General features: G+C 42.3%; 1 protein-coding gene across 3 annotated transcripts in view; it reads left to right on the top strand.

Moving 5' to 3' along the window:
- Positions 1-462: 462 nt before the first annotated feature.
- Ppp2r5e (protein phosphatase 2 regulatory subunit B'epsilon) overlaps positions 463-14,861 on the top strand; it is a 143,556-nt gene continuing 129,157 nt past the window's right edge. The window contains exons 1-2 of one of the 3 annotated variants that reach the window (XM_051196005.1): positions 463-1,124; positions 3,324-3,487. In XM_051196005.1, the coding sequence (XP_051051962.1) occupies positions 3,331-3,487 (157 nt within the window). In that variant the 5' untranslated portion in view covers positions 463-1,124; positions 3,324-3,330. The remainder of the gene's footprint in view (positions 1,125-3,323; positions 3,488-14,861) is intronic. The other 2 variants (XM_051196004.1, XM_051196003.1) reach the window with 2 other exon arrangements.

Raw genomic sequence — 14,861 nt, 5'->3', positions numbered from 1 at the left:
GGCCAGGCCTCCCACCCGCCGAGCGGAGGCCACTGGGGGGTTTTCGGCCGGCTTCCAGGGCCGCGATGACACGAGTGGCACCGGGAGCGCGGGGTCCGTGCTGAGCGGGGCTCTGCGGGCTGCACCGTGAGGCACCGGGGCTGCCGCCCTGTGGTCCTCGGAATCCCCAGTGAAGACGCTCGCCGTCCACAGGGTCCCGCCGGGCGGAAGCTCCAGCTTCGGACGCGCCCGCCGGGCTCCTCTCAGGCCCAGCGGCCGCCGCAGTTCCTCACTTCAGACGCCCTGGCGGAAGCGGCGGCCTGGCCGCCCGAGCCCGCGGCTGCATCCGGGTCCTCGGCGCCTCGCCCAATCGCGGGCCTCGTCTCTTCACACCCCTCTTGTTTCTCCGCCCCTCCCCGCGCCGCCAATCCCTGACCAGATCTCAGCCGAACATGCTAGCCGGGGAGTGAAGGCGCTCGAGGACCAATGAAGTCTTGCTTCCCGTTTGAAGTCTCCAGTGGGCGGGCGTCGGAGGCGGGCTCTGCCAGCCAGGAGGTTCGGTTGCGTGTGTGCCATGGACTCAGCCGCCCGGTGATATTGACAATAGGAGAGAGAAAGGGGCATTGACTGGGACCTTGCGCGGGTAGCGAACGGCGGCTCTGGCAGCGGCGGCTCCGGCGGCTCCGGCGGCTCCAGCTCCTCCTCCCGACATCCCGCGCTCAGCGCCGCTGCAGATCCAGGCTTCCTCCCTCCTCCCCCTCCCCGCGTCGCCGCCGCCGCCGCCGGGTCCGGTGCAACGAGCAGAGGCGCCGCCCGCCGGGAATGTGAACGAAGAGCCGCCGGTCGAGCCGCAACCGGGTCGGTGCCGATTTGATGGGACGGGCCCGCGGGGGAGGCTCGTGAGGCCGCCGCTGCCACTACCGGAGCGCTGAGGTTTGGGGCCAGCCGAGAGGCCTAGAAGCACCGCCGCCACCGCGGAACCGGAGGGACGTCGCCCCGGACTGCCGTAGCCTGGGGCTCTCCGCCGCTGCCCGGACCTCCCCCTGTGCGTCCCGGGCCGCCGCCCGCCCCCGCCGCGGCCCCTATCCTGCCGCCTTCCCCGCGCAGCCACAGATCATCTTCGATTCTTCCCCAGGAGCTTCAAGGTAACTTCAGCTCCCGGTCCTGCGGCTTGCCTCCCGGGGAACCTGCGGAGCGGCGGGTTCGGGAAGGCCAGGCCCGGGCGGCGGAGGGGTGCGGCGGGGTGGGGTGCGCGGGAGCAAGGGCCCGGCCCACTTGTGTGATCTACCTGCAGAGAGAGGCTTTGGAGGCCACCACCTCTCTTCCACTCTGCCTTCCCGACCCTTTTCCGTCCCGCTTTTGAGGCGTTTTCTTGTCCCCCCCCCCTATCCACTGGCGGGGGCGGGGGAGCAGCGAGGAAGATTCCGTGGCTGTGCAGCTTCTCCAGGGCTTGGGGTTTATGTGAACATACCTACAGACAAACAGGCCACTTCCCCGATTCCTTCCTTTCCCTAGGAAAAGCCCCGGTTGCCTGCTGTTTGGTGAATGCTAAAGCTTTGGGCGCAGTGGCCCAGGTGAAACCTGTTTCCCTGGGCTTTGCAGGGACCCCGCTGTTATCAGTTCTGCGATGCTTTAGAGTTGAGGAGATCCTTGACATTTAATCAGAGCTGCGCGCATAAGAGGCAAATGGTTAAAAAGAAAGCTACCTATTGACCATCTTTAGAGATAGGAGAGATAAAATGAGTGACGAAGGAACGAGGTTGCAGAAGTCTTGTGTTCCTAGGGTTAGAATGAAATCGGAATAATCACCTATGAGATCGCCATATACCTCCCTAAATGTACACGGTACCAGTATGATGTGGAACTTCTTGCTGATGGGATCATTATATTTTGAAGTAATCCGACATTTTCGACAGTATTTATAATTTACAATTCTGGTTTTTATCTGTCACATTATATTTAAGACCAAATTAGATGGTTAACAAGACAAAAAACAAAAACAAAAAAACAAAACAAAAAAACAACTTTCTAATGAAAGAACCAAGAAAGTCTTCAAAATTCCAAACTAAACCTCAACATTGTTCGCCCCTTTGCCCCATGTTTGTTATTTTTATTGGGTCCAGGCAATCCAGATTCTTGTTTAGCTTTTCAGATTGGGGAGGCAACTACCTTACTCTCCGTGGAAGTTACACAAGCGCTTGTCTTAGGTGTCGGTGTGACAGTTGAATGACTTCGTTCTAGCACTTCATTGTACGAACTCTGTCTATCCCGTCTGCCATTAATCTTGCATGGAGCCTCAGTGCCACCTGGATGATGACATCTGTTTAGTTTGGTGAATGAGGCTGAGCTTAATGCTTGGGACTCTTAGCATCTATCCCTTTGAATAATTTCAGAAGATTAAAAAAAAATTGCAGAAAGCTGTTCTGTCAGTTCCATCGGTTTGATGGAACACAACAATATTTGAACTTAAACTAGACTTCATCTTGGAAGGCTGTTGAAGTTATGTTTCCAGTTCAGCTTGGTGCTAGGTTTTACCATAGTTTTGTTTATTAAAACTTGAATAGCTTAAGATGGCTTCATTTAAAAAGACTTTTTTGAACTTTAATTTGAACTTTAGTTATGCCTCTTATGTGTTCTCGTTCAAGTAATCTAGCTTGTCCTCATTTTCCATGTGGTAGCTCATAATAGCAATTGCAGCACACTGCCCTGAAAGTCGTGCTTAGGAAGTGTCAGTAATTGTACATTTCACCTTGCTGTCAGATACTGATAGAGTGGGTTTTGTTTTTTTGAGATAGAATCTCCTCTCATTGTGTGTCCCAGGGTGGCCTCAAACTTGCAATGTGTAGCCTAGGCTGGCCTTGAATTTATTACCTTTCCCGCCTTAACCTTTTTGAGTGCTGGGATTACTGACTACCATCCCTGGCTTCATTTGTGTTGATTCTTGAAGAGCAGAAAGAGTTTTATCCTGTTCATAATATTAAATATGTCAGGAAAGTGTATCTATGGACATTTTCCAGCTCTTCAGAATAACTCCAAAGTCACTTAAGGAATCCCAAGATGGGAAGAGCTGTGCAATTAAAATGGGCAGACAGTATGGACACTTGAAGTCCAGGTGAACAATCTTTATAATGATTGTAATGGAACAATGATACATTAGAGTTCTCATTGTGTTTAATTATAGTCATGTTACTTTTTATATTTTTTTTCCCATGAGAAGACTTTTCTTAATTGATTTTTTTTTTTTTTTGGTACACATTCCTAAAACATTTTCATGAATATTGTATGTAGGAATTTTAGAATGTGTGCAACCTTGGACCATGTTCATGTCACCTTTTTCTCTTCAGTAGGGATATGTCCTCAGCACCAACTACTCCTCCATCAGTGGATAAAGTAGACGGATTTTCTCGGAAGTCCGTCAGAAAAGCCAGACAGAAGAGGTCGCAGAGCTCCTCACAGTTTAGATCTCAAGGCAAGCCCATTGAGCTCACACCTCTGCCGCTGCTGAAAGGTAAGACCCAGAACAGGTGACACCTCCTTACTTTACTCATTCATCAGTGTCTACATAGTATTTCATGTCTGTTAACTTCATGTGTTGTAGCTTGGAGTGTTGAGAGGTTTGAGACCCAGAATTTTCCAGTATGTGACCAAGTCTACCTGCTTTTACTTTTTAAAGGGCTCATCCAAAGAGACTTATGCTATAAGTGAATTTCTCCAATTGATAAGGTAGAAAACCAAATCGTAGAAATATCTGATTTTTCTTTTCCCTCCTAAGGGTGTGTGTGTGTGTGTGTGTGTGTGTGTGTGTGTGTACGTACTTGCATATTATGCACATGTGGAAATTAGTGGACAGTTTGTGGAAGTTGGTTCTCTCTTTCTATCATGTGTGTTTCAGGGATTGAACTCAAGTGGTCCCATTTGGCAGTAAGCACCTTTATCTGCTGAACTGTCTCATTGGCCCTATCTATGTTTTTAAATTTTTGATTTGCTTGTTGACATCTATTAATTGCACTGTCTTGGAAAATAGACCCCAGTAAAAGAGATAGTACTACCAATTTGTCATCAAAAGAAGTGGCATATGAAAATACTGAATTTTAAAGATCAAGAAAGTAGAGCTTATAACTAATAATATGCTTTTGCATTTTCATGTATTATCAATACAAATATTTAGTGATCATACTTGCATGATGTTTTAATCTTCACAGTATATTAAGAGCAAGTTCTTGGAGACAAGGTTTTATGTAGCCAAGCCTGACCTTGAACTCTGTGGCCTTGAGCCTTGAAACTGGCTGTGAGCTGCTGAGCTTTCTGCCTCTACTCCCTACATGCTGGGATTAGAGGTGTGTACTACTAGGCCTATCTTATATAGCAGTATAAGATGAGAGTGAGGTTTTGATGTGGGCGCTGAGTCCTGGAAAGATGGTGTATGGGGTTAAGAAGGGTGTTAGTGCTAGGGCAACTTGCCTAGCATTCCTGAGACTTTGGGGTTAAGCTACAGCACTGAAGAAAGAAAGGGGAAAGGATGATCTGTCTACCAAGTATTGAAGATGTGTTCTGGGAAGTTTGAGGGAGAGAACACTTTGATTTTTTTTGAGACAGGGTCTGACTATGAAGGTGGCCTGAAGCTCAGAGAGGTTGTCTGCCTCTGCCTGCAGAGTATTTGCCTCCATGCCTGGTAGAAGATTTTTGGCTTAAGATTTTGCTAGGAAAAATGACACTAGATTATATGAGGTTATAGGAAAAACATGAAGGAAGGTTCTAGGAAATAAATAGAAAGGTCAGGAGATGTAACTCATTTAATCTGACGTAGACATGAGATAGCTGTTGACATCTCTGTCAGGGGAAGAACTTTATTTCCAGCAAGCCCAGATGAAATGTTTTAGGCTTAGAAGGAATTCTATAGCTGAATCACTACTTATGAAGTCACTTAAGTTGACCGAGCATTCATGAAAGGTGTAAAGAGGCATGTATGGGAAGAATTTGGACACGTTTTAATCTTATTCACCCTCCCTGCCCCTTTGAACATGCACAATTAAAATAGGCATAAGATGTTCCATTAAGCACTCTTGATATTAAAAGTGTGCACCACCAGGCACAGCTCATTAAGCATTTTTAAGTTTTAATCAGTGGCAGGAAGTGTGTTTCCATTGTTGTGTCTATTGCATCCACCCACCTACCATCTTCTCATGTTTTGTGCCCTGTTTTCCCCTGTCAGCCCCCAGCAACTTCCGTTTCTCTTTGTGCCTCTTCGAGGGTCATCTACGAGGGTCACTATCTTGAGCCATGTAATATTTGCCCCTTTGTGACCGGTTTATTTCACTTAGCATGATGTTTTAAGATGTATCCACATTGTAGCGTGTCTCAGTATTTTACTCTTTTTTTTAAGGCTGAGCAGTATTTCAGTATATAGGTATAACAGTACGTATTGTTTCTCATTCATTCATTCATTCATTCATTCATCCATCCATCCATCCATCCATCCATCCATCCATCCATTCATTCCTTCATTCAATTTAGCTGTTGTGAATAATGCAAGTATGAGTGCAGGTATCTGTTGAGAGACCCCCGCTTTCCTTTCTTTTGGGCACATACCCAGAAATAGAATTGCTGTCTTATTTCTTTGTGAGGCTTTGCTATGTCGTTTTTCCATAGAAGCTTTGGACTGTGACTTCTGCACACCCCACCAGTGGTTACCTCCCACTATGCTAGCATTCCCAAGACTGCCAAGTTGCTTTGTTGGAGTTTTGATGTGCATTTACCTTCTGCTTAGGCATGGCAAACATCTCTTCATAAGATTATTGGACAAAAACATTTTTTCCCCCCATGCTGGAGATTTAACCCTAGGGCTCTATATATTCTAGGCAGTTGCTCTGACATTGAGCTGTAGTTTACTCAGCTCCCTTTTCTAAAATGTTAAAGTTATTCCTGGTAGCATTAAAAGTTTCCTAAGAATAGGTTTTGTACATTTGCATATTTTATCAGCGGAGGAGAGTTGGAGGGCAGCTGGACCAGAGACTACTTTACCAGGTCCAGACAGACTGACAGTGATTCTTGTGTAGTTAACATGATGTGGGGTCAGGGTCCAGCAAGGCTTCCATACTTGGGGCTTTATGTCAGTAGAATATATATATATATATATATATATATATATATATATATATATATTTTTTTTTTTTTTTTTTTCTTTTTAAACATCATTATTTTAGGAAAACCCAGAATAGACCCAAATGAACTGTATATAAATACTAAAGGCTAGGTATGAACTTAATTTCCTATAGTATTTCCCTGACTAACTCAGAAGGCTTGTGTGAATACAGTATGCATTGTGATCAGATTTTGTGAATTTCTTTTTTGTTTTTAAGGTGTAATTTTGATTGTATGTGTTAGTGTTTTACCTAAATGAATGTATGTGCACCACACGGGAGGTCTGATTACTTGGAAAACTGTAACAGAAAATGAAAAGGAAATTCCTGTTTTGGCTCTTTTGTGAAAGTTGGCCTTCTGAAACTTGGATGCTTGGTGTTATTATTATTATTTGTAGAAAGCAGCACTAGCATGTGGCCCTGTGCCTGCCTTTTCCTCAGCTATGTCTAATGGAGGATAGGCTGACCTTCATACCCACGTGTATTTGAATCTTCTCTACTTTTATATCAAAGTGTTTTTGGAGTTATCTAAAACTTTTGAATTTTGTACCAGAAGGACCCATCTTAGTGGTAAGCAAACTCCCTTAGAAGTTTAGTGTGTGTGTGTGTGTATGTATGTATGTATGTATGTATTTCTACCAAGATTTGAACCACACCACTAGTGGTACATGTCTGTAACAGCAGCACTTAGGAGGCTGAGGCAGAATTGTGAGTTTAAGGGCAGCCTGGCCTTCACAGTGTGAGACCTTGCTTAAAAAAACTGGGGAAAAAAATAATGACATCTCCTCCCACAGTTGCTGTAGATGCTCTTTGGACTTGCAGCAAGCTTGACAGTTATGCTTAGTCAAATAAGGAGAGGAGGTAGTGCCTGCTTCGTGTTGTTTCCTTATCCTTCCTTTTCACGCCTTCATTTCCTTATTTCTTCCACTTAGATGACTTTACAAGTTTAGATTTGAGGGAAATCATTTTGAAAAGGTCTACATCTTTGAAGATGGGATTATAATGAAACTGGTGTCATTATTTTTAGCTTACCAGTTGTTTTTAGGGTATTTTGTAGTTACTTCAGACATTTCAATAACTATGACCATTCAGCTAAAAAGAATTATTTGTCACTTTGTGGCAAAGTTCTTTCTAATGAAAACACTTTTTAGATTTTGTGGTACTGGGAGTGAGCCCAAGGCCTTATGTATGCTGGGCAGGAGCTGCTGCATCACTGAACTGTACCCCAGTTTCTAAAAATACCCTTTCCCCTTTTATTTATATGTATGGGTGTTTGGTCTGAACGTATGTCTGTGTGCCACATGTGTGCAGCTCCTATAGAAGCTGTGTGTGTAGCTCCTATAGAAGCCGGAAGAGGGTATTGGATTCTCTTGAACTGGAGTTAGAGATGGTTGTGAGCCACCATGTGAGTATGGAGAATAGAACCCAGGTCCTCTATAAGAGCAGTTCTCTTAAATGCTGAGCCATCTCTCCAGTCCCCTAAAAGCACTATAAGCACTATATTTCTGTGCATGAGTACATACAAGTATCTCTGTGTGTGTGTGTTGTGTGTGTGAGTATACAAGTATCTGTGTGCGTCTGTGAGTGTGTGTTCAAGTGTCTCTGTGTGTGTGAGTGTGCAAGTATCTGTGTGTGTCTGTGAGTGTGTGTACAAGTGTCTCTGTGAGTGTGTGTACAAGTGTCTCTGTGTGTCTGTGAGTGTGTGCAGGTTAAATCACACTCCACTTTATACACTGAGCTTCCTGATTTGTCTGGTCTGGCTGACTAACTTTCCTCAGGGATACCCCTTCCTTCTTTCTGAGGGCTTGGATTAGAGGTTGGTCACCCGCTTGCCTGGCTTTTAGGTGGGTGTTGGAGTTCTGGGAAGTGTTTTATTCACTGAGCCATCCCTCTAGCCCCTAAGACCACTTAAACTTCAGTTGCAGAAATGAAGCTTGGACTTTTGTTTTTAGAGAGACAGTTTGGAAGAACTTCCACCTTACCATTTAGATCTAGTTTTGTGCCTTTATCTTCTAGATCTACCTTGTGGAGTGTAGGGTAGGATGTGCAGTATGATTATAGGTTTGGTAATGGGCTGGGGTATTCAGATGTATGTGTGAAAAGAGTGGGTTTTCACATGGTTCAAATCTGATATGTTAATTTCTCATGGCACTTGCCCATTGGGCACAGTGCTGTGCAAGAGAAGGCTGTGCTGGCCCCTGAGTGTTGGAGCTTGTCCACAAGTCCTGTTATCTTGGACAAGGGAGTTCCTTGCAAGCCTTCTCTCCTGGTTCACAATGTGAGGGTGGCACAGCTCAGTGGCCATGCCAATTTGTTGAGTGCCACCTGTTAGCCCTGAGCTGTAGGCAGCCTGCGAGCAATATGTCAGTGTTAAGATGCTTCCCGTGGAAAAACTTGAAATGGAGTTTCTTAAAATGGTGAAACAAGAGTACAGTTTTGCAGTTTCAAACTTTTTTCAACCCCAATTTGTGAATGTTTTGAATTTGCTGGAATAGCTATCCTGGACGTTTTTGGACTTTTCAACTGTTACTGGTGCCTTGCCATATTATTGTGAACAAGCCTTTTTTAAAGAAGATTTTTGTTTTATGTGTTCATGCATATGTATGTACGTGTATGAGCATGTGTGTACCATGGAGTATGTGTGGAGGTTAGGACAGTTTGTGTGAGAGAGTTCTCTCCTTCTACCACAGGGTTCCACAGACTGAACTCTGGTCATCAGGCTTGGCAGCAAGCACGTTTACGTGCTGAGCCATTTTGCCCGTCCCTCTTAACTGTTTAAATGGAAAAATTTCATAATACTTCAAACAGATACCTAATATAAAACAAATTGAGAGTCATTGATTTTTATACCATCGATTGTGATGTGTGTTCTTTAGGTAGCTACATTTGTTTGTGTGTGGTTTAAAAAATAGCTATGAATTTTGCTTTGAGCTAAGAGAGTATGATAAGTTGACACATACTGAAGTTCTGTATTACTGGAGAAAGCATGGTAGTATCTTTTTCAGGGGAGGAATGATAAAGACTTTCTTTTGCTTAAAATCTAGTGCCAAGCTGTATTATTTTCAAGTGTGAAAGGTAACAGTTTATTTGCTTTTAGATAAAAGTATATTTCCCTTCTTACTTTTTTTAGATTTATTTTTAATTATACGCATGTGTGTGTCTCTATGAGTATGTGTGTACAAGTGTCAGAGGCCAGAGACGGTGTTAGAATTCTGGAGCTGGAGTTTGAGAGAGTTAGGAGCCACTCAGTGTGAGTACTGGGACCCGAATTCAGGTCTTTTGCAAGAGCAAAAAAGCACTCTTACTCACTGTTTCTGGGGAGCATTTTTTTTTTTTCCTTAAATATATCCTAATTATTTACTTCTGTGGCATGGAGAATTATCATACAGAGAAGAAGTAGAAAATAAGAGTTTGTTCATAATTTACAAAGTATACAAAGTAGAGTATTATTTTGCATTCATACTCATTTCTATGATGTCTGATAAGCACAGGCTGAATATTTATTAACTGTTCAGATTTTGGATTTTGAAATGTTGTATCTACAGTCATCCCTTGAAGAAGACAGTGATTAGGAGTTTTGTCTCCTGCCTCTCTGTGCAGCTGAAAAATCTGAGTAAAACATTCAAGGTTTATTTTTGGAAAAGTCTAGTTGTAAACTTTCTACTGAAAATTAAAAATGAACTTCTTAGCCAGGCGTGGTGGCATGTACCTTTAATACTAGTACTTTGGAGGCAGAAGCAGGCAGATCTCTGAGTTTGAGGACAGCCTGGTTTACACAGAGAAACCCTGTCTTGAATTACAAATCAAACTAAAAGAACTTCTTGGATTGGAGACATTCTAGGTTATTCAACACCTTCTTCTGACCTCTAGGCACTAAGAATGCATGTGGTGCACATACATACATACATGCAGGTGAAACACACATACACATAAAATACATCTTAAAAAAAAAAAAAACCCAAACCACACACCCCAAAACTTAAGAACTCAACTTGGTCAGATAGGAAACAATTTAAAATCTTTGAAAGTACATTGAGGAAAAAACAGACTTCAAAAAAGTTACTATTGAAAAGAGACATGTTTAGATAAAAATAATCAAAACCTGTTGCACTCTGGTTAGTGCAGATAGTTCTTGTCTAGTCAACTTCCACAAAGCAAGTGCTGATGCATCAAGCTCTATGCTCTTCTTCCTTCATTACTGGGGTTTCGTGTTTATTTTTCCTTGCTGGATGACCAGATGGTAGAGATAATGATCCAACATTCATTCAGCCCTGCCCTTCTCAGCCTTCCAGGTGGACATAGTCTCAGCTGGGGGGGGGTACTGCTTCTGTCTGTTTGCCATTGGTCATTTAAGGTTATCAGAGTGTCTGCATTGGTTATTGAAATTGTGATCTGTGGTTGTGGTTGTTGAGGCAGCTGCTGACTTGGGCTCTCGTCTTGGTTTGCCTCATCTTCTTTGCCACCTTCCCCAGGCTGTCTTTGGCATGGAAGGCCCCTGTGGAATTACAGACGGTAGCTCCTTTGCACATTCCAGGTCTGTGTTCTACCTTGCTTTTCCTGCAGTCTGATTGTCAGCGTCCTCCATCAATTCTCCCTGCACAGGAGGCTTGGGATCTTGTGGTAGAGACCCATGGAGGGGATGTCTCTGCAATAAATAGTAAGGTGGGACCCTCCTCTCTCAGGAAGGGCTTGGCCTCTGGGAGAGTCCCTCTCTCTTTTCTCTCACTTTCATCATTAATGAGTACTGGCTGAGCTGGAAGTGCAAAAGGACCTGTAAGATTGGCAACATGGATATCTCCTACTCTCCCTCAGCGACATGAAACTCTGTCTTGGACAGCCCTGTTGTTTTCTGGAGTTATTCTTCTAGACTGGAAATCTGGCATACACAAGTTAGAAGCCAAAAGGAAGGCTTATCTTCTGTTGATGAATGCCACACATCCTTAAAAAAAAAAACTTTTTAAGTTCTAAAACCTTTTTACCCTGCTTGCAGGTGCTACCAGCATGAGGCCACAGCTCCCTGGGCTGCTGCCTCTGGTGTCATGTTCCCTGTGAACATTGCTGAGACCTGGGGCTGGTGGCTGCTAGGCTTTGGTCCTGTTGCTCACAGTTGGAGTGATGCTTAGTGGCTGGCTCTGAGAAGTGGCTGTGGTAAGGTTGTTCAGGGCTCTCAGGTCTACTCTTGCTTCTGATGGAAAACTTTCATTCCTCCAAAATTACACTGTTAGCTTGCTGTTAACCATAAGTCCTAGCATGACACTTGATTACCACACATTTTTATGTGTTGTATGGGTTATGTTCTGTGAAAAAGAAGCATAGGAGACTATAGTTTACAATGTGTTTTAATTAGCCAGAAAGATGGACTACTTCCTGGAGCTGTTACTGCTTTAAGCAGCTACTGTCAGCAGGAGCAGTAGGAGGTGGGTATGAAATTATAGTAATGCAGTTAGGGTTTAATAGTGGGCTTCCCTCTCTTTCTCTCAGTTACTGGGTCTTACTTGCTCAAAAAAAATTATTATTATTTTTTTAATTAATCATGGCTGGCTTTGAACTTGTGATGGATCCCCTTCAGCTTCTTCATTATTCGGATTATGGGCATGTAGTAGCACATCTGATTTAAATACTGTATTGTATATGCCCTTACGTATCTCTAGTTGTGAGTGGGATCATATATAATCTGTGCTTATGTTTCTAAATTTTGATAAATGTTGACTTTTTATAAAGTTTATGTATATTTTATGGTAGTAAGTGATAAAGTAGACGATGCTGTATTATGTATTTTATGTGCTCATGACATTTTCCCTTAAGTCTCAGTATTTCTAGGTTATGAATTTTGTTTGCCTATTTTTAAAATGTTACAGATATTCTCCCCACACCTTTAAAACATTTTACATGTAAAGTGGACACGTGTAGCTTAAATCTAGGTTCTTCAAGGGTTAGTTAGTTATATGGAGATATCTTGGAGATGAGACCTAAGGTCTAAACATGAATTCCAGTTGTTTCATTAGTATCTCGCAAACATAGCATATAAGTAATCTTAGATAATACTTAGAGAGCACATGTGTTTTGACTGCCATCCAAATGTTGAATAAGGTCAGGTGGAATTTTCCATTTGTGACATCATGTTTGTACCCTCAAATTTGTAGTTTGTAGTGGTTTGAATGTAGGTTATGGATACTTAGTCGCAGTTCTTTGCTGGAGGCTCATGGGTTTCCATCTGGAGGCTCATGGGTTTCCATCTGGAGGCTCATGGGTTTCCATCTGGAGGCTCATGGGTTTCCATCTGGAGGCTCATGGGTTTCCATCTAGTTGGGACCTTGTACAGTGTCCATCTAGTTGGGACTGTGTACAGTTTCAAGAGCTCTCTAGAATCACAGTGTTCTCCTGGGTAGATCTTTGTTTTCAAAGAAAGAATTTGTTGCTTTTAGCAGATTCTCCCAGACTCAGCCCTTCAGTTCTTGCTCCCTCTTTTAGACTGGAGTGTTGAGAATTAGTGTTGGTATTTTGTTTTGAGTATTGTGTTAGTTGATGTGCATGTTTATGTGTAAAACATTTCAAGCTATAAAAAGAATTAATTATTGCCTAGGTCTTTCTAGGATGTAACCAAGACTGGTCTATAAATGCTGAAGTACCCAGTGAATGTGAGCTGGTTTTTTTTTTTTTTGTGGAACTTTCTTGACTGCTGCTTACCATTCAAGTTTTACCTCAAATGGGACCTCTTTGAAATTTCTGTTACCCTATTGCCATCCCCTCCCCTACCTTTCTTTGTGGAGATAGGTTCTCCCATAGCTCAGGCTGACTACAAGCTTCCTATGTAGTTGAAGATGACCTTGGATTCCTTATCTGCATCTCTTAAGTGCTGGGATTATATGGTTTTTGACAGTCTCATGTAGCTTTGGGTGACCTTGAACTTCTGTTGCTCTTATAGCCTTACCCTGAGTTTTGGGATTGCTGCAGTGAGCTACCATTTATTTCTTATGATCTGAAAGTTGATCTTTGTTAATTTGTTGTCTGTCTCCTTTTCATGCTTAAAATAATTTTTGGTATAGAAATCTTGTTTCTTTTCTATCAGTGGTTGTGAGAGGCTTATACATAATTGACATTCAGTAGATATTTCTTAGTAATTGTGAACATTGTTAGTTGATGTGTAGATTGCTAACTGCCTGATAAGTAGTAGTAAGACTCGTTTGTTTTTTCTTCCTAAATAGTGAAATAAGAAAACCAAACTAGCTTTAATAAAGCTGAGATTTAATACAAATTTTATTTCAGTCTTGTTACCAATTTATGAACCTATTTGATGAAACCTTTTACAAAATCTTTTTAAAAAGATTTATGTGTGTGTTTTGCCTACATGTATGTATGTTTTTGGTGCCTGTGGATGTCATAAGAGGATGTCTCATCCTCTAGAACTGGAGTTAGAGAGTGTTGTTAGCTGCCATGTGGATCCTGGGAACTGAACCTGAGTCCTCTCTAAGAGCTTTTAACTGCTGAACCATCTTTCTAGCCTTGAAATATCATCATCATCATTATTATTTTCTGTTTGTTTTGTGAGACAGGATTTAAGGTGTGTGCCACAATGTCTGGCAAACCCATTTTATTTTTAAAGGATCAAATTTGAGTGCTTACTTAAAGCCCTGAGTATGACTTTGTGATGGTGATCTAAATGTTTTGGGGTGAAAAGAGCTGCAGTATCTTCTGGAGAGAGGAGGATATATATATCTCATATACAACAGACTTAGAGCTCTTTTACTGATTCATCAATTTGTGCTGCAGAAATGCAAATGAAAGTACAGAAAAAGACTTTCTCTGCTGGTCTTCAGGGCTGCCCATAGGCTGATCAGACCACCAGACTCCTTTATATGGCTTAAGGGAGAGCGGCGTATCTGAGTGTTACGATAGACTTCCATAAAATTTACATTTTCTATTGATGTCAGTTTATACTAGTGATTAAACTTTGTAGTGCTTGTAAAAGATAGTACAATTTTTGGGTTATTTTAAGAAAAGGGCTAGGATGGTTCTTTGGTTTGCAAAGTTATTCCTTCTAATTAAGATATTCATTTCAATATTTTGTGGTTGATTTTTTTTTCCTTCAGAACTATGGGATTTTTATTTTTGTGTTATAGTAAACCTAAGCATGTAGTGAAAAATCTTCATTGAAAAATATAATTTGGGAGTGTTTCTTTAATCAGTAGGAGGCCTCCCTCAGGTAAGAATGTAGGTATGGGTGTCATATGTACTTGGATTGAATTCTGGCTCTATTCCTTACTGGTATTTGACTTTTCTACCTTGTTTTTCCTCCTTAAAATTGGGGGAGTAATAGGACCTACTTGATAGAGTCAGATTAAATGCCCAAAGTGTTTGGTTCAGTGCTGGACATACTGTAGGAATTGCAGATTATTAAGGGTTGTAATTATTAGAAAAACTGCACAATGAAAACATATTTATCGGTGTTCTCAGTTGACATATCTTTAATACATTACATGAAATCCATTTAAGGAAGGAAAACAATGGCGCATGTAGAGCTATGAGAGTTAGGCTTAAGAGCAGACTAGAGAACTGGTCTTATGGAATAGTCTCCACATTGTTATTAATGCAGCTTCAGATAGACTTCTCAGTTTGGATAAGCACCTAGAGTGGCTCATAGAGTTACCTTCAATTCTACTAGTGGACACTTAGAAGGCAAAATTATCATTGGGTACCAGGGCAGGCTCTCAATCTGGGTAATTGCTTACTTTAATCAGTAAA

The sequence above is a fragment of the Phodopus roborovskii genome, unplaced genomic scaffold (genome assembly GCF_943737965.1).
Source record: "Phodopus roborovskii unplaced genomic scaffold, PHOROB, whole genome shotgun sequence".
Classification (NCBI taxonomy): domain Eukaryota; kingdom Metazoa; phylum Chordata; class Mammalia; order Rodentia; family Cricetidae; genus Phodopus; species Phodopus roborovskii.
The sequence above is the reverse complement of the archived record's forward strand: the minus strand, read 5'-3'. Positions and strand labels throughout refer to the sequence as shown.